Source organism: Anomalospiza imberbis, chromosome 7, assembly GCF_031753505.1.
Source record: "Anomalospiza imberbis isolate Cuckoo-Finch-1a 21T00152 chromosome 7, ASM3175350v1, whole genome shotgun sequence".
Classification (NCBI taxonomy): domain Eukaryota; kingdom Metazoa; phylum Chordata; class Aves; order Passeriformes; family Viduidae; genus Anomalospiza; species Anomalospiza imberbis.
Genome location: NC_089687.1, coordinates 14,456,980 through 14,475,332, shown reverse-complemented (window position 1 = coordinate 14,475,332; position 18,353 = coordinate 14,456,980). Strand labels below are relative to the sequence as shown.

At 42.8% G+C, this 18,353-nt stretch overlaps 1 protein-coding gene across 3 annotated transcripts; it reads right to left on the bottom strand.

Annotated features, from left to right (window-relative positions):
- Positions 1-1,506: 1,506 nt before the first annotated feature.
- Positions 1,507-17,993, bottom strand: TMEM169 (transmembrane protein 169). 3 transcript variants are annotated; one of them, XM_068195492.1, is made up of 5 exons: positions 17,736-17,993; positions 9,163-9,229; positions 6,902-7,340; positions 5,137-5,425; positions 4,856-5,020 (listed from the first exon to the last, which is right to left on the bottom strand). In XM_068195492.1, the coding sequence occupies exons 3-5, from the start codon at positions 7,203-7,205 to the stop codon at positions 4,873-4,875; spliced, it is 741 nt and encodes a 246-aa protein (XP_068051593.1). In that variant the 5' UTR covers positions 7,206-7,340; positions 9,163-9,229; positions 17,736-17,993; the 3' UTR covers positions 4,856-4,872. The 3 variants fall into 3 exon arrangements, with proteins under 3 accessions (XP_068051591.1, XP_068051592.1, XP_068051593.1); XM_068195490.1 differs by having other exon boundaries at positions 1,507-5,425; positions 17,736-17,987; XM_068195491.1 differs by lacking the exon at positions 9,163-9,229 and having other exon boundaries at positions 1,507-5,425; positions 17,736-17,987.
- Between the last annotated feature and the right edge of the window lie 360 nt (positions 17,994-18,353).

The window sequence follows — 18,353 nt, the reverse complement described above, 5'->3', positions numbered from 1 at the left end:
ATCTAGGGATGAAAACACATTAATACACCTGCCTCCACATTGCCAAATGCTTAGAAAGAAGCACTGATCCCATAGATAATTCACTGCCTGGGACAAAAAGGGGTTGCATAAATGTTGAGCCAAATTGTGTCCATCACAGTGCAGAACTGTGGTCTGTGCATCCTTATTTTCTCTCTGTAATGCTGGTGTAATTGCATGCTTCAGTGTTCAAGAGCACATTGGAGTGGCTTTTCTTAGCTACTGGTTGCAGCTTCTAAAAGGTACCTGTGGGGGGTGGTTATGAGGATCCATTGTGCAATCTCTGCTGATAATCTCAGCAGATCCTGAGGTCTGCTAAGGATCCTGGCCTTAGGATTCAAAGCATAGGCTGGAGGGACTAGAAGGGTGAATTTGAGGGACTAACTATAGATAAAAGCACATTCACGCTGTTATTGTTTCAGTCCTCAGAGAAACTGAACCGGGTAAGTCAGCAGACAGAATTAGCACCTCCTCTTCCCCTGGTGAGATACATGGTGCAGTCACACAGGTGTGCTTTGCCTGCTGCAAAGATCTTCAATAGGAATCTCTCACTGATAACCATTAGCTTATAAAATGTACCTTGCACCTCAGAAGTGAGAACTGCAAAGGCTAATGAGCTAATTCTCTGGGCCCCCTACCTCCATCTCACAGGAAGCTGTGTTCTTCATTGGGTGAAGAGGTGGGGAGTCCCCAACATACATCTGCCACATATGGAATTCTGTTCCCTTGGCCGTGTTTGCAGCAGGCATCAAACCAAAAGCCCCTTCCTGTTATTTCCAGCTCTTGCACTTCCAGTTTGAGGGAATTACCGACAGGTAGCTTTTTGATTTAAAGAGCTGTTTTACTGAAGCTGTGCTAGCCCTCATCTAGGAATTTTGTTTGGGTTTTCTGAAGATCCATCTCTCCTTCTTAGAAGAAGATTTTAAGTAAGTGTTTTCCGTGTGCCAGCAGGAGGGTAGGGCTGTAAAAAGACCATGTGGGAGAGATCCAAAGGTGTCATTTAATATTTAGACACCCTGACGAACTGTACTGGTGGATTCTCCTTTGACTTATCACAGTCATGCCTGAAGTACCCAAGGGTTGTAAGAAATCTTTGCAGCACAGCTGTAAATAGCAGCTCCAAGTCACAGACACACAAACCATGTTTGAAGAGTTAAAACTACTTCCTGTTTTGGTATGGAAGTGTGTCCCCCACTATAGATCCTTGTGGCTAAAGCTAAACAGACACCCAATGAGTAAAATTAAATCAAAAGCTTTCATTTGTGAGCTAGGAAGTAAAAATAAAGAACCCAGGCCCCAGAGATATATGACAATTTGGCTAGGCACTATTTAACAAGGGGTAGAACTTCAACCCATTTCAGACACACTTTAAAGTGGATCTTCAAATACAAGGAATTCTAATCAATTATCAGCATAGAATGACTGCATCCATCCCACAGCACTGATTTTAACACAAATTAAAACAGAAGCATGAGAGCAACACTCCTGTAAAGTCACACACATCTTTATTCTCCACCCAGGCCAGCAAGGATGGGAAAAGGGAATGCAATTAAAAATAACTATCAGCAAACAGTATCTTTACTTAAAAAACATCCAGACTAGAGCAGCCAGAAACACACTCAACAATCAGAATAACTGGAATTCCCTGCAGTCTGACAGTGGCACATAAGCAGAAATTACTTGTGAGTTTCTGAAAGCAGGGTAGGACAAGACATAATCTTGTGCTTTTTTCTATTACAACAATTGATAATTATTATATATTTTGCACAGGCAAACTGCTACAGAAGATAGTGGGCAAGAGAGAAAGCTATCCAGCTACTTAGAGAAAAGTCTGAATTAAACTTTTACAAATAGCACCAAAACTAACCCCAAGCACCAGAACTAACCTCAAGCTTAAAGTAGCCTCCCACCAAAATCAGTGACAGAATGCCTTGAATTTAGCAGGAGCCAATGAAAGCTTAGTTAAGTGTAAAGAAGTAGAAAACACACATGATGGATTGTCCCAGCATATCTCCCAAAATGTGACCTCCAAATCTAGAAGCACAGCTGCCACTGCAGCGGGAGGGTACTATGACTCCTCTGATGCTCCTTTGTGTCTATGTAGCAGTAAGAGACACAGATTTGGTTTTGTCACCACTCCAGAGGGCTGTTAGCAATCCTGAAAGCAAATCCTGCAGCTCAGCAGACATTTCACATGGATGTATTCTGTAATGATCTGGTATTTATCATCCAAGCCCTCTGTAAGCTGAAGGCTCTTTGTGTTACTGACCCCAGCCTTTCGTCTAGCCTTGAACAGCTGCTGTTTGGCAGTGACAGCTGAATTGGGTTTTCTCCTTCTGCAGCAATGCACACTTGCCAGCCATCCTTTCCCCAAACTTGTCTGCTGCATGTTGGGGCCAAGATACACAATCCACCCCTTTCATGCCAGCAGTGTCCCTTTAGGCAAAGCATGAGAACACTTGCCAGTGGACCTTCTTTTTCCTTAATGCTTGTTAAGCATCACTTATTCCCACCCTCCAGCCATATGGGAGCCTGCAATTTCCATGTGGAGCAGTATTAAGCAGAGTGGCTGCACTGGGTCACTACAGACTGCCAGCACTGGCATGGCTTATCCTCAGCATCTCCATTAATTCAGAGGCATATCAGCCTGCCGGATTGGAACAGGCCAGTGAAAGGCATTCCACTGCTTGAACCAGTCCCAGGCGTATGTTGGCCTCTTTGAATCCCACTAAACTGCCTGATGTTTTCTCACAGATTGGGGTCTATTTTGTTGTTTTTTTTTTTTTTCCTGGAAGTTGGTAATTGCTTTGAAATACTTCATCAGTAAAAAATGACAGTAGGAAGCAACAAACACAGTCTGGCTCTACCTGTGCCCAGGGAGCACCACTGCTTTCCCAGTTAAGTGTGGGGCCAAGACTGTTCTTGATATTTGGCTTGTGCATTAGTTACTGTTGAGCCTTCAGCCAATGTTAAGAGGCTCCTTTGACCTCCCAGGGACCCAGGATGCAGCAGGAACTACTTATTTCTCAGTGTCAGGACTAGAGGATCAGATGGACTTGTTTATACATCACCAGTTCCCAGATGTTCTAACCAGGACAATCAGTGTAGTCTTGAGCTCAACCTTAAAATGCAACACAAAGCATTAGTTTCTGTGAAATCCAGCTTCTGAATGCTTCTTTTTACCAGCCTAAAACTAGAGCAGTTCCCCCTGATAGGGAGACACCTACAGAGACAGGAGTGACTGTGCAGCTGACAGACTGTACGCCACACTTACCTACGTACATGCAAGCAAATGGTGGGTTCCTCTGGCTTGGGGCTCACAGACTTTCCAGCAGCACCAGCTGAACTGGAGCACTGAGAAAATTAACTGTTTCAGATGTGTTACTCAGCCCCCATTAGAATCTGCTGCACCTCTCTTTTATTTTGCTCATCTCCTTCTTAGGCCAAAAGCCCAATAGATGATCAAGAATAAAGAATTTTTCTGCTAGTCATTTTTTAGAGAGACAATTAAGCTTTCTCCAGCCTATGGTGGCAACCTCAGCCTGGTCAGAGAGCCCATTATGATGCCATGAAAAATCCAAAAAGGATAGAAACCCGTTATGAAAATGAGACATGAAGGGAGGACGATGTATGATCCATTGCTCTTCCATAAAATTAAATAGGAGGAGGGATGAGGTGGGGAAGACAACACAGATTTCCAGAGCTGAGGCACAGATAGACATGAACTTCTGGACTCCCCCATTCTGAAAGGGGAGGTCCAACAGGTCTTCCATAAGAGCAACTTGAAAACCAGAATAACTTGTTTCAGAGCCCTTCACATCCCAAGCACCTTCAACTCCACCTCCCTAAATCCAGGTGCTGCAAGTCCACACCTGCATTGCAGTGAGATGTAAATGGATTACCCCTTATTTAGGGGCAGGCACCTCCTTAGAGCAGGTGTCTCCTCCCTATAATACAACTGTTTGCACTGCACACTGTGTATGACTCCTGTAATCGTTCCTCCCTAGCAGTGCACATACCAAGAGATCCACTGCAGATGTGTTCCAAGCACCTGAGCACCTGCAGCCACTTGAGGGTTCTAGGTGACAGCCCCATCCACACACCACATTACAAAGCAAGCCCTGCTCTTCCATCATGCGATGGGGCTGTTTCAGGTCAGTGTAGAACTTGCTCGCCTTTGTTGGCAGCTATGCTGTCCTCTCCCACTATTCCAGTGGTATGTGACACTGGACTCTGACAGTGTCTAAGCAGTCAGCCTGCCCAAATTAGCTGCTCTTGTTGGAAGGACTGGGAAAGGACCCTTTCTAAGAAAACTGCAGGAACATCACACATTTTGCAATTTAGCCTTCACGTCTGAATGGGTTCCTATCTCTTGAAGTTCATCCCCGGAGCAGAGACTTCTTTTCACTCTGTCATAGGTCACTTCTATGTCCTATTGCTGAAAAGTAAAGTCTACCTTGACAGAAGTGGACTTTTCATAATGTGTCTCTGCTACTCCACAAACAGCCAGCGCCCTGCAGATCTGGATTTTCTTACGACTCCCAGAAGCTGTAATTAGCTACAACACATGACAAATCCTTGGAAAGCCATGCACCTCCCCACCCAGAACATGTGAAGCTAGCATTCTTGCATTCTGTGACATTTAAAGAGGACCCTCCGCCCAATATTTTATTCATTATGTTTGTGTTTAAAGATATATGTATAATTTTTTTTTAAAAATCAGTGTGTTATTTTCTTGGTGAGAACACTGGTGTATGACCAAAATAGTCATCTAGGACAAAGGCTCAGACTGTTGAGGTCTCAACCCCCTGCGCAGAGCTCTTGCCAGAGAGACTACCTGAGATATTGTCAGAATCAAGCAGCTCGACAATGCTGTACGGAGAACAATCTTCCAAGCCCAGCTTGCTGCAGAGCCAGCCACAGAATCCTTTCTCCATATCCCTGACAGCGTGCCACCAGTACCCAAAGGACCATGCTACCTGGGCTACAGCTGAATACAGGCCTAGGGAGAAAGAAACAACCATAATTATAATTGGGTAGGAGATAATCAAAAAGGGACAAAAGGTGATTTTGTGCCAGAAGGTCCTCTCTTCATTGTACACCAAGAAGATGTTGTACCATGTAATGGTTCCATAGTAGAATGAAACCACGAAGGACACTACAAAAATGATGGGGAGGCAGATGATGGTCCAGAGAACGATGTGAGGTCCTCTGTCTAACCCAACATCACATTTCTTCTTCTTCTCAGTTACATCTTCTTTAGGAGGTTCCTTTGACTTAGCCAGTTCCTGCAGCTCTTTATCCGTTAGGGTGACGTGGATGTCCACCATCTGACCCTTCTTCTTTCCCCTGGTGATTGTTCCAGTCAAGGTGACATATCGGCTGTCTAAAGGCATGTTCCAGACACCTACAACACAGATAAACTCATCTACATCAGATTTATTTTCTGTACAAAGTATTTTGTGTAAATCTTCAAAGACCCCAAAGACAATTAGATAGTGAATATGGAGTTACATTTAAAATCAAATTTAAAAAGATGGAAGACAAGAAGCAATGCAGTATGAAGAAAATTACCATAGAAGAAAATGGAAGAAAAGCTAATGAGGAAAAAGGAATTTCAGAGGATAGAAATCACAAGGGAGAAAATTCCAGTATCTTCACTAGGGACCATACTGAAGGGAAAGTGCTGCTAGAGTATAGGAGAATGAGACATAGTAACTCAATTGAAAATGGTATACCTGTTTTCTCTGTTTACTTCATGGATTTATTCCTGAACAGCATGGACACTTGGGGTTAATTAGATAAATATCACTGAGACTCTTGTTTTGGAATAAGCACATCCACACATGGAATTATACCTGAATAGCTAATATTTCACTTTACATTTGCATTGTATCTCAATCTAAATTATTTTTTGAAGTTTAGAAAAACTTAACAAACTGTCATAAAATTATATTTGCATTTTAAGAGATCAGTAGAGGCACCAAAGTGGACAGTGCTGGTATATGTGTTAAAGTTACAAAGGGACTGCTTTAGCTTTCAAGCGACATTGGTATGGGATGGGCCATGCAGTGGTACTGGCCATAAACTCCTCTTTGGGGCTACAGTGTACTTCCTCCTGGTCTTAATTCTGACTAGCTTGGAAGAAGGTCTTCAGAAACTCTTAAAAAGAGGCTGAGCAGCTTGAAATGCTCCACAAAAGTAGGAAGGCAGCAGGCAAGTAACGATAGGGTCTGGGATCATAGGGGCATCAGGTGGACCAGGAGCATTTAAGCCCCTCTCAGCCTGCACCGCTGACTCACAGGAGTATTTAGCCACAGGACCTGTCTTCCACACTTCTTCCCTGCAAGGGTACCCAGGACAGATAGCAGAAGTGAAAGTGACTTGAAGATGCCCCATGATGACCTTGCCAAATAATCAGCCTTCAAGAGGAAGCCATGCTGAGTGTATGCAAACAGAAGGCAACAGCGAGTCCTAGATAATGAGTAAAATTCCCTACCAAAGGTAGAGCCACTAACTCCATCTGCTTCCATCCTTTCACTTAACAGGCAGTTGTTCAGGCACGGACAGTGGCTTGATCACGGCTTAGAATGACATCATTGGCTTAATGCATGCATAGCGATGCAACCAGCACATCAACCCCAACCAGCACATACATTTAAAACTAAGACTGCAGCAATAACCAAACTTTGCAAAGAACTGCAGGAGACAACCAAAATCAGCCTGTAATGCTTTCTGTTTCAGAGCATTTTCATGTATGAACTCAAGCTCTCCTTGCCTGCAGTCTTGGAGAGGGTTGGTCCCACAGTCACTTCCATTTGACCTTAGAGCATGACGGCATCAAAAAAGCTTATGTGAAGTGAGTGTTCTCAGGACTACATACCATCTGTCATAGACTGACCCAGGAACTTGGAGCCTTCCTCAGAGCTCCTCTCCCCTCCTTCTTCATCTGCCTGTTCTTCTTCCACCTTATTGTCATTCTCAGACCGATATACTATTATTGACTCAGGGCGGGACTCTTTCTTCTTCCTTTTCCTGCGGTCCATAGTGGCTTCCCCATCAAAGGTGACAGTAGTTGCCACAGCCCTTCTCATTGTGCCACAGCGAGGGCTCTGGCCTCCAGATTTGCTGTCTTTCTGCACAGTCTCCTCCATCCCGCTGCTGCTTTCAGTCACCTCACCTGGCATCTTGTAGCACCTGTTTCCAATCCAAGAGCACCAATCCTGCACTTAGAAGTCATTGATTAAGAATGGTCCCATGGATGCTTTGTTCTGGTAAGATGTCCCACTGCTGGTATCCAAACTATGCACTCCATTCTCAGCCTAAAATGAGAGAGAAGGCTGAAAAAGTGTCTTTGTCTTACCAAGTAGAAAAGATTGGCAGAATTTTCCTCAAGAGAGTTACTTCTAACTGGTTTAAATGTTATCTGGAGATCTCTATTACTGTCCAGAAAATCAGTTCTCTTACCTGGCTACATGTTTTGTGGTATGTAATCTATCTTGATTCTTATGGTCCAGTTTTCACTATAACAAACCAAAGCTACTGGAAAGAGTATTAACATTTATAAGAAGGGATTAAACATAGCCAGCTTACTGGATGAATTTAACATTCCTCTGCAATGCTGGAAACAAACTGAAGACAATAGTTTTGGCCCAAAGGCATCAGAATAAAGGATTGAAACCATAGATGAAAAAGAAGTTGACCGATTTAAGGGACTGGCTTAGGGACAACTGCATCAGGAACACTGTGCTTGTCCAGCATTACAACAGCTATATTGGTGCCAGCTTTTCTCATTTTGAGCGTCTAAAGATTTACTCCCCTCTGCAAGAACATTACAAAAATTAATCAAATTATGTCAAAATTATTGATGTTTCAAACTTTAACAATTTAGCAATATGTAGTGTTGCCATACTTTAAAAATACAAAATATACAGTGGATTTAAAGCAAAATTATTATTAAGATGACTATGCTGGAGAGGGAATTGAGAACCACAGCAAATTCTTCTGATTGCGCAGAGAAAACAAGTGTTCATAAATCTTTTTAGCAAAAATCAGTTTTTGCTCCTCATTCAAGCAAAGTTAACAGTGATATCAAGTGAAACTGTAATCCATGGGAAGCTGCCTAAGTAAAAACCACATAATTAAACATGCATTGAGGCAGACAAATCCTGCCCCATGAATATGGCAAAAGATTAATGGTTCTTGGATTTCATAACATTTAAGGAAACTGCCTCTGCCAAGTATTCATGAAGCATTTAGGTACAAATCTGAATACAATGAATAACATTTTAACAACTCTGAAGAGCTCTGTTGAACATTTACATGAACATTTGTATTTAAAAGAATGCAGCTGACCAATAATTAAGCTACTACCTAGTAATTGAGTCTTTCCTGTAACAGGAAACTAAGAAACACAAGTATCATAGTTTATACCCTACATAATGCCGGGGAAATAGTTTTACTTGAATGGATGACAGAAAAAAGTTAAGCATTTTTAAATTTGGCAGTATGGTCCTGGTCTTCCCACAGACCTAAGATTTTGCTGGTCTGTTTTGAAATTTTGCGCAGAACTTTAGATCAACTATTTATGCCTGGTATGCTCACACTTAAACACATCACACCCACACAAATCTTGTAATTGTATCACTTTAACACCTAAGACTGTACCCATTTGGCTCTATGGAGCCTTGAAGAATTCATAATTTCAGATTATTTTTGTGCATTAGAGAAAATAAATCTTCCCTGGTGATCAGAAGACACATAAAATGGACTTAAAAACCCCTCAAGATTCAGTATACCCCAGAAGCCAGCCCACTTCTAAATTACTGGGTAGGCAGTATTTTCAGCTCTGCAGCATGGCTGGAAAGAGTCTGTTTAGATTGCCATCACACCTGCCATAAAGTATGTATGTCTAAATTAGCAGACACACTGGAAAACAGAAATTCACGTAAGCTTTGGTTTGTTGGGGTTTTTTTTGTTTGTTTGTTTTAATGCCTTTAAGGGTAAATGGAATTAATTCATGCAATGGAATAAACTCACTCTTTGTAGTAAATTCATTCAGGAAGTACAATAGACTCCAACACTTTTCTCTGAAAATCAGTTGTAAAACTTGCATGTTTTGCATCTATAAAACCTTGAAATTACATGATTGAGCCTAATGAGCCCCTGAGACAACAGTGAGATTCTGCTTCCAAAAGTCAGGAAAACAGGCCTGGAAACAGAGAAACCAAAAGCATCACTTTGGGAATAATCTATTAGAAGTCTGGAGACACAGAAGTTGATTAGATTCCCAAAGTTCCTGGCTGTAGTTCCATGTTCAGTCCCTACTGACTTGAGAAGGGGATGACTTACAAGTAACATATAAAAATAACACAAAGCTACAGGCAAATATTTGTAGTTGGGCCTTTTTTTTTTTTCTTAAAGTTGATCCAGCTGTGGCCTTGCTTAAACTCAGAGTGGATGATAAGCTAATGTCAGTTCTCAGTGTGATGCCAACCCCAAAGGACTATGTCAGCCTTGACTGAGCAAGGAGCAAGGTGATGTCCCTTCTAAATCTCTCATAGACAGGCACTGGCAATCTGTGTCCTGTTCTTGCGCTCACCACGCAGGCAGAACGCTGAATAATGAGCAGATGATGTCCATGATCCCCCAAGTTATTTTGCTATGTCTGATGTTCCCACCCCACTATAGCAGCCACCGCCTCTGTGAGTTACCACCAGGACTAGAAACACCTCCACAGCAGGGTAACTCAGAGTGGCAGCTCAGTTTCTCCTCCTGCTGATAAAAGGAGAGGGAATGGGCAATGGGGGACAAGCCCCTAAGAAGCACTGCTGCTGTGGCTGAGTCAAAGCCCATGGATAAGGAAGCAAAGGAGCCCAGATTATTCTGTTTAAGGCACAAGAAGGTAAAATCTGATGTCAGTCTGTCTACATGAAAACCAAAAACATGTAGGAGATCCTTATGACACAGCAGAGGAGGATGCAGCAAGATAAAAAGATGAAAGATGCAAATACAGGGCAGACGTTAGGTAGGTGTTTTAACAAAGTGGGTAGGTGTCCCTTGATATATATCACTGAGTGATAAACTGTCAGAAACTTCCAAATCTGGACTGGCTGTCTTGGCAGAATTTTGGTCACCTGTACTTGACCAGAAGAGGGAAAGTCCTCTGGTTTGCATTAGGGAGCAGTCAGATTGAAGATCACAAAGATCCCTCCTGATCTTATGCCTGTTCTCACAGTACATGTTTATTTTTCTCTCATCAGTTTCCCAATGAAGCAGCTAGAATATCCCCTGCCAGCTGGTCCAGAACTTCTGAACACAGCACTTCAAAATACCACCATCAGCCCTACATCCCACAGCAGTGCTGCTGAGTTGAACAGGTTCAAGCCTCAGTCCCATTTTTCCTGGAAATATTTTCTCTGTAGTTGCAAACAAGAAATGGGCTCTTGCAGAAATCAAGTAGTGTACAAAGAGCTTAATTTTCCTCTCTTTCTTTTCTTTACCACTTCTAAGAATAGGGCCAGCCCTCAGCATTAGACAGCTGTCCACAGCACCAGTTCCTTCAGCCACACACCAAAATCTTCACCCTTTAAAAGCCTTGCTATGGAGCTGAAACATTAACAATTGCTGTGTATCTCATACTAGTGATGCTTCCCACGTGGGTGCACAGGGGCAGACAGGAATCTAATAATCGTCCATGGGAGGGAAGTAAAAGAAATGGTCATATTTCAGAGATAGCAAGGAGCAGTTTATTAGCCAAAAAATTTGTTATTAATCTCCATATGAAAACAGATGGAGAACCCTGGGGAGGCTGCTCTGCAAAAGCACTTTGTAGAGTAATTTTTAGAAGCACAGTCTTCTGTTACTATGCAGGAAAGCTATGGCTGCTTATGCTTCCTGTGACAGTAATAGTCTTTGACACACAAAACAGGAGCCTAAAAGCTTGGCCTTGCACCATTTAGGCCAAAGGAAGCTTCTTTCATTGGTTTTCAGGGTTTGATCCTGCTGCTAACAGAAGAGAAATTATCTGGTTTGAATGCAGACAGGGAGAAAGAGCCTTCCTGCAAGCAAATAAAATCCTTGATCTTAAATCTCAGCTACAGCACAAGTAACCTTTTATGACTGCTCAGAGCAGACATGAGAGAAAAAATGTAGACGGTAAGCAGCAAGGAGCATAAATTTTTATTTTTATAGTCACGTAAAATGTACAGCACATAAGAAGAACTGGCACGGCGTCTTCACTCACATCATGCAGAAGTTGTCTGCAGAAACAAAAAAACAACCTGTGCTTTAGAAGCACTGTGATTTTTGCAAGATGGGGAAGAGATGAAGGGAAATCTACCCCAGAGACACACTTTGAGAGAGCTTCCCAGCCACAGATCTTCCTCTGCTTACTGCTTTTACTCCATAACCTCTGCATCCCCAATCCCATCTCCACTCAACCCCCCACCTCTGATTTTGTGCATGTGCACGTGTGTGGTTTTGAGCACGCATGTTACCCAAGGGATTTTTTCCAATCCCTAGTATTTTTAAAGGGGTTATCTGCTGTAACTGCAGGGGCAAACTGTACACATGAAAAGTAGGTGATATTAGAGGCATCCAGCTGTTCAGGACAGATCTGTCTGCCACCAACCAATTGTGTTATGATGAAATGCATTGGTCTAACGTAGAACATGCGGACCCCAGGCCCTAGACAAGACATATATAAGAAAGCACATTTAATTCACACATTATGTAGGAAAAGGGCCAAATGGTAGGGCTCCCTCCACATGTTTTAAATATCTAAATGACTCCACATTATCTTTCACATATGCATCCTCACCTGCTAAAACAGAGGATGTCTGTTTCCTCTTTATTTTTATGGTGAAATAGATCAAACTAGATTGCACAGTCACTTGAAACTAGCAAATACTCAAGGCTGTGATGAATGACATATTAGACAGTGAGGCAAGAACAGTTCTTCCCTATCAGTACTAGGGTCTGTGCAGCTTGTGGTGAGCTTGACAGGGGGATTTATCTCACTGAAAAGAATGTTATTTTTAGCCACACAGATTCTTCAGCAAGCAGCTCCTTCTACAGGAAGGAATGTCTAAGGAAGGAGGGAAAAACTACCCATCCTGGCAGTGGCTGATTTCAGACTGCATTAAGTGTCTGTATAACAACAGCAAGAAACACAAAGGAAAACATCTACCTCTGCCACCCCAGCAAGGTAAAAGAAAGCAAACACCAAAGTTCAAAGATCACACCCATCTTTCTCTCCCTGCTTAATCCACAGGCTTCCAAACACTTTCATTTCTTGGGAAGTCAAACAAGAATAATAACCATGCTCTGGGCATGCTTCCAAGCAGGAGCAGACTTTAAGCTGAACTGCCACAAGCAGAGGACAGCACTGAGCACCTGAGCAGAGGGGATAACACAGTAAAATAACCCAAGTCACCAAAAACTTTACAGGTATTTGCTAGTGGAGTCCCCCATGCTCCATGCCTTCCCCTCAGGAGCAGAGGGTGCTAAAAGCTCAAGCTAAAAGCAAGGGGAGGCATGGGCAAGCACTGACAGACCCAAGTTTGCCCAGTCCCTCCAGTTTATCACAGGCACACAGCTCCTGCCTGTTGGCACGTGCCATTAGTGCCAGCCCTGCACCACACCATGAGCCAAGCTGCTGTGGCCAGCTCAGCTGTTGACCATCACTGGAGCTGCAGCAAGACTGGACTTGCTTGGGTGTGGATTAAGGGCATCCTGGCTCCCTGAGGCACCATGCTGGGTGCCTCAGGACCTTTGCTCTCCCTTCCATTCTTCCACAAGACACCAAATACTCAATGACAGAATTCTACAGATACAGCCAAAGCACACAAAAAAAAAAAATTAGTGAAGAGATACATTGCATAGTATCACTATTGTTTCTGAATTATATTGTTTCTGAATTATATAGTTTCTGAATGACATTTTCCAAGGGTATTTTTAAAAGTCAAGGACATTTTGCAGAGTATCTGCTTTATGAATCAGTTCTTTTTATTTTCCTTGCTGTTCCATAACTTTTCCAAATGTCACAAAACAATAACTGCTGTGCAGATCACTTATTATTGAAGACTTGAAGACAGCATACAAGAATAGCTGAGCTTTTTTATTTTATATTAAATGAATGCCCAATCAATTTTCTTGCATACCAACTTTTATAAAGTCCCCCAGCTGTACTAGTCTACCTTTTTTGGAGCAAAAGCCTGAAATGCTATCTTGCCCTTGTCTTCCCACTTATTTGAACAGACTGCTAGAAGAAAGAGAAATTGAGATAAAAGACACAAAGCTTCCCACTGCCTTCACATGGATGATATCTATTTCTTTATGTTTATTATACTATGCTAAAAATGTCAAGGAATGGCATGGGCACATTAGCCTTTAAAGAGAACCAAGGTTTTAAAAGGAGCCTAATTTGGAAATGGAAGGTTTGAAATCTTCAAAGCAAACCAAGCATTTAGACATGAGTCTTGAATAAACTCAACCAAAGTCTCTAAATTTTGTAAGAAAAATTAGATTTCAACTGTAGAGGCATGCTTTCTCTGTTCCCCTGCTCTACCCCTCACTTCTGGATTTGCCAGAACAAGCCATCCTGCACCTCGAAACAGCAGGTGCTCATTGCAAATCTCTATGCCATCCCCCAGGTCACTGCTGGATTACACTGTACCATAGGAATATCTGAACAAAGTCAATCCCACCAACTTTAGCCAAACACCCTGCCTCACAGGGTGGAGTGCAGCAGTGCCTTTAGGCTGGGATCAAGTGTAGCGTCTGTTTTTATTGGTATAAGACCCAACTTGTCCTTGGTTGGGATTGGAAGATGCACTAGGAACATGCTGCATACACAAACCAGAGTTGTGTCTCCTTCCCTCCAGGCATCCAAGTAGATGCCTAGAAAACAGTAAAAAGCAAGTAAGTAGTACATGAAAACAGAGCTTTGAGCCCCTCACCTCCCACACCAGAGGGCAGAGAAAACACCTCCTACACAGCATATACACACACATGTGGAAGTAAGAAAAACTGGGAGTTTCTCCAGAGCCATGAAACACCAGTGGGTGGTGGGTGTGAAGCACCTGTGCTAACTCAGGACTTCTGCTACAGACCTGACTGCAGGGGATGCCAGTGAAGAGCTCCAAGACCTCCATCACACAGTGCTCTCAAGAAAAGGTTTTAATGCATGCTGGACTCTTTTCTGACCTTTACAATAACTAGAAGCAAGGACCCTGGTTAACAACTCAGGCTCTTTTTCCTTCCTTCCTACTCAGAAGATCCTTGACCATCTCAGTCTCAGTCCCCTTTCCTGCCCTGCCCTGTGCTGGCAAGATCAAGCACCCCAGTCAGTGCTTTACTCTGACAAAATGAGGAGAAACCACACATTGAAATACCTGCAATTAGAGAGGAAGCAATGGCAGTCATACAGCCTAATGGAAAATACAGTCAGTTGTAAATCCAGTCTGGAAAGCATTATCTGAAAAATACCAACAAGCTACATACATCCTGTGGTTCTTCAATAGGCAAGATATTTGGGGGCTTCAAATCAGAACTTTTTCTGAGTAACACCTGGCTGCAGCCCAGGAGTTGCTGGAGACCACAACTGCACAAAGAGTGAACTAGAATATTCCCGTGGGAGTGATTCAGGATTGTTTAATGCATTGCACAGTAAATACAATCTAGGATATTTAGACAGTATCTCCAGCAGCAGGAATTACTTGGCTCAGGGGAGTTGTGATTGGATACAAGTGCAGATAGAGACCTGTGATGCCAGGATATTAAAAATGCAGCACTTTGAATTGCAGACAAGTGAATGCTTCAGTATCGTTAGTATGGTATTAGCAGGGTGTGTAATTGTTTAGAAAATCTTTCTATGAACCTGTTTCAAACTGTTTGATGCTGATATTCTATATCTTGCACCACTGCAAACTCTGCTTTGAGTGGGATGTCTGTCTTGATAGCTCCTTTTTTTTTTTTTTTTAATCACTGGAATGAAATTGCTAGGGATAATGATAAAAGATTGTAAAATCCTGATTATCTTCTAATTGGACTGAAATCCCCCAAGACATAGCTGAGAGTAAAGTGCCTTTCCAGAGAGGAAGTCCCTAAAAAGATTAATTGACCAGAAAGCCTGAATATCAGCTGGGGCTGACCAGGAGGCTGCTCTGACATGGAAACCAGAAGCCACAAACCAGAAAGGCTCTCACTTGCTGTTAAGAGATGATGAAAGGAAAAGCAGCCTCAGGAGAGAATGTATAGACAGGAGGAGAAAGTAGCTAGGATTTCCAAAGAGGCCTATTCCATAATCCCATGGAAAGGTCTAGAGAAGTAAGGACATAAACTCACACCAGCTTTCATTTGGTTTAGGCTAGATCCAAGCATTTGTTGTAATGGGAGAGAAGAAATTACTGTTGTTACACTTTGTGTGGTTTTTGCTGCCCCAGGAGAAGAAAATATGAGCCTGGAGTACCCATAAGGGGTCTGGGAAAGCAAAGGTTACTGGAGTGCAAGCCTGCATTTTTCTGAAGGCTAACTAGCATAAATGTGCTATGAGAAGCTGTCTCTAACCTTAAAATTTTATTTCTGGCACTAAAATGCTTTTCATTAAATTTCCTCTGCCCTCACCTCCTTGTGAGACTGCTGACCCCAGGTATACCTCTCACAGGGTTTGGATCCTGCAGAGGTTTCTCTCCCATTTGGAGCCACCTCTTCTCTCACATCACATTGGTACTTAACTACTCTTGAGATCTTTCCCCTTGCCAGTGTGGATTCTGAGCTATAGGAGGGCACAGACACCCTGAAGGAAAGCATGCCATAAGGAATTCTCAAGGAAGTACATGTCAGTGCCAGGATTTTTAAAGCATGGCAGCATACTGGACTGGCAGGTGTCATCAGCTGAATAGCTGAGCCATAGGCTGGCAAAGCACAGCTTTGGACAAAAGTAGCCTTTTCTGAAAATGCAGAGTTTCCTATTCATCTCAATAAATTGAACTATTTCATTCAAAGCCAAGACACAATCTGGGAACTGTAAAAACAGGAACTCTATTTTTTTCATTTTTTTCTCTTCAATATGTAAATAAAAAAGTAGATGTTCAAGAATGACATATGCTAATCCAACAACTCCAAATGAGCTGACAACTAGAAAAAACTACTGAATTCTTTTTGTCATTTTGACTTTTGAATGGTTGATGTCTTAAGCGATAGTTATACCAAGGCAAAAAAAGTCAGATGGTTAACTTCAAAAAACAAAAATTAAGACTCCAAGGCTTTAAATGCAGATTTATTTTCTTCCAAATTCAAGTTGACATATACTGAAAAAATAAATAAAAAATAAGCTATCTAATCAGCTATTTTTTAACACATAAAAAGTCAGAATCTTAACATTAAGTTAATAGAGTAACATCAATATGCAAAAGCCTTATGATTACTGAACTTACCACTGTCTGTGTGGAGTGACAGACCAACCTGTTTTAATGCTATCAATAAAAGTAACATTCCTCTGTTATTTAGAAAGTAAAAGCATATGAGGAGATTAAAATTGATTTTAATTAATAAGATTTTCTTCCTTTCAGCTGAAATAATTTTGAATTTCAATGACTGGGGTCAAATCAATTCACACAAAGGTACAGTTTGAATCCTTGGTTCAAAGGCAATGCACACAACAGAGAACAGAAGCCACTGCTTTGCTGAAAATGTCTGTGGGCATCGGTTATCCCAGGTCTGTATTTTGTGAACACATTTTGTACCAGAAGGGGCTACCCTCCACTGAATGCCAAGGAATGGATGTCTCCTTTCCCCTCCTCCTTCCTCTAGAGTCTTGATGCCTTTCCCCTTTCTCCTCCCACCCATCATTCACAGAACCCTAACTCATGTGTTCAGCCCCTTATATATGGCATTTCTGTGGCTACTGGGAAATTCCAGAAACCAAGTAATATGTCCTGATAGGGAAGAAAAATTCTTTGATAGTGCTCTCCAGGAAGAACACTGTAGTCAAGGAGGTCATGTGAGTAGAAAGGTCCACTGGATTTTCCTTGGAGCCATGCAGCTCAGTTGGGATGGTAGGCAGGCTGGAATATGAAAATCTAATTCACCAGCACAGATGAGTGCTTCTCCTTGGGATTAATTAATGATTGCTCTGATACAGCCTGCCTAAGATATGTGGGGCAGCCAGAGACAGTTAATGGGAATCTGTGAAGTCTCAGATTGTGAAAGATAATTAAAGAGAGGACAAAAATTTTGCAGTGTCACTCACAGTGCTTCACATTTTGCCCCCAGAAAGTGGAATGCTTTCAACACTGATGTATTCTGCAAACATTGACCCACCCCAAAAGGGCAATTTTGTCTAACAGTTGCCTTATTGGCCTTAGTCACCATGCAGAAATGCACCCGTCTTGTCACCTTTTGGTGAATGAATCTGGACACACTGTTAGCTTCTCCATGCCTCCCCTACCATACACTTAAAAGGAGGGTATACAGCATCGAAACACACTGAACTACAGGACAAACACGTTACCCTAAAATAGTGCCCGATTTAAACTATTAAATCTTAAAACATATTTCTGGAAAAGTAAATAAATTTGTTTCACAAATGGGAATCCCAAAACAGACTCAGTGATTCTCCCACTTTACTTACACGTCTTAACAAAAACCCCACTCTCTTCTCACATTAGCCAACTCTCCTAAGGCAAAAATAACAAGACAAAATAGAGACATACTTTCAAACATCTCTTCTATTGAAAAGGACAGAGGAGATGCTTGGAAAGACACTGAACACGCATACACATGCTGCTGGGCACATCAGCGCTGGTTACAATCACCTGCAACGGACAAAGATGCTCTGCCACTTCACTGTGGGATAGGAAAGAAAATAACGCTGCCGGTCCGCTGAGTCAGCTGAGCAGTTAATACTGAGCTTAGTTAGGGCCATTTTAAGGGGGCCGGGAGAGGGGGGACGGACGCCGCCACCACCACAAAGGCATTTGAGCCCAAAATGACTCTACTGGGGACATGGTAAACGCTGTCACCTCAGCTTTCACGGTCTCTTCCCTACAAAGTCCATGCCCGGAGAGGACTGCCCGCCCGCGGGTCCGTGGCAGGCGCACACCAGCACCTTCTTCTGTCCGTGACAGCCGCCGGGCTTCCCACCGGCTGCTCCCGGTGGGGCTCCGCTCCCGCTGCTCCTCAGGGTGCCTGCCCGCGTCCACGGGAAGGTGACCCGAAGCGGAATAGAAAACCAAGGCGACCCGTCCCTTGCAAGCAGACGAGCCCGCGGCTGCGGCCAGGTGGGCGCTCACTGCGGGGCTGTAGCGGCGACCCCGCGGCGCCACCGGAGG

Bases quoted from the DNA above. Each gene is read 5' to 3' on its own strand.
- TMEM169 (XM_068195490.1), bottom strand. From the start codon at position 7,205: ATGCCAGGTGAGGTGACTGAAAGCAGCAGCGGGATGGAGGAGACTGTG. The intron at 5,426-6,901 runs GTATGTAGTCCT...TCTGTGTTGTAG, and splicing joins GGGTCAGTCTATGACAGATG to GTGTCTGGAACATGCCTTTA.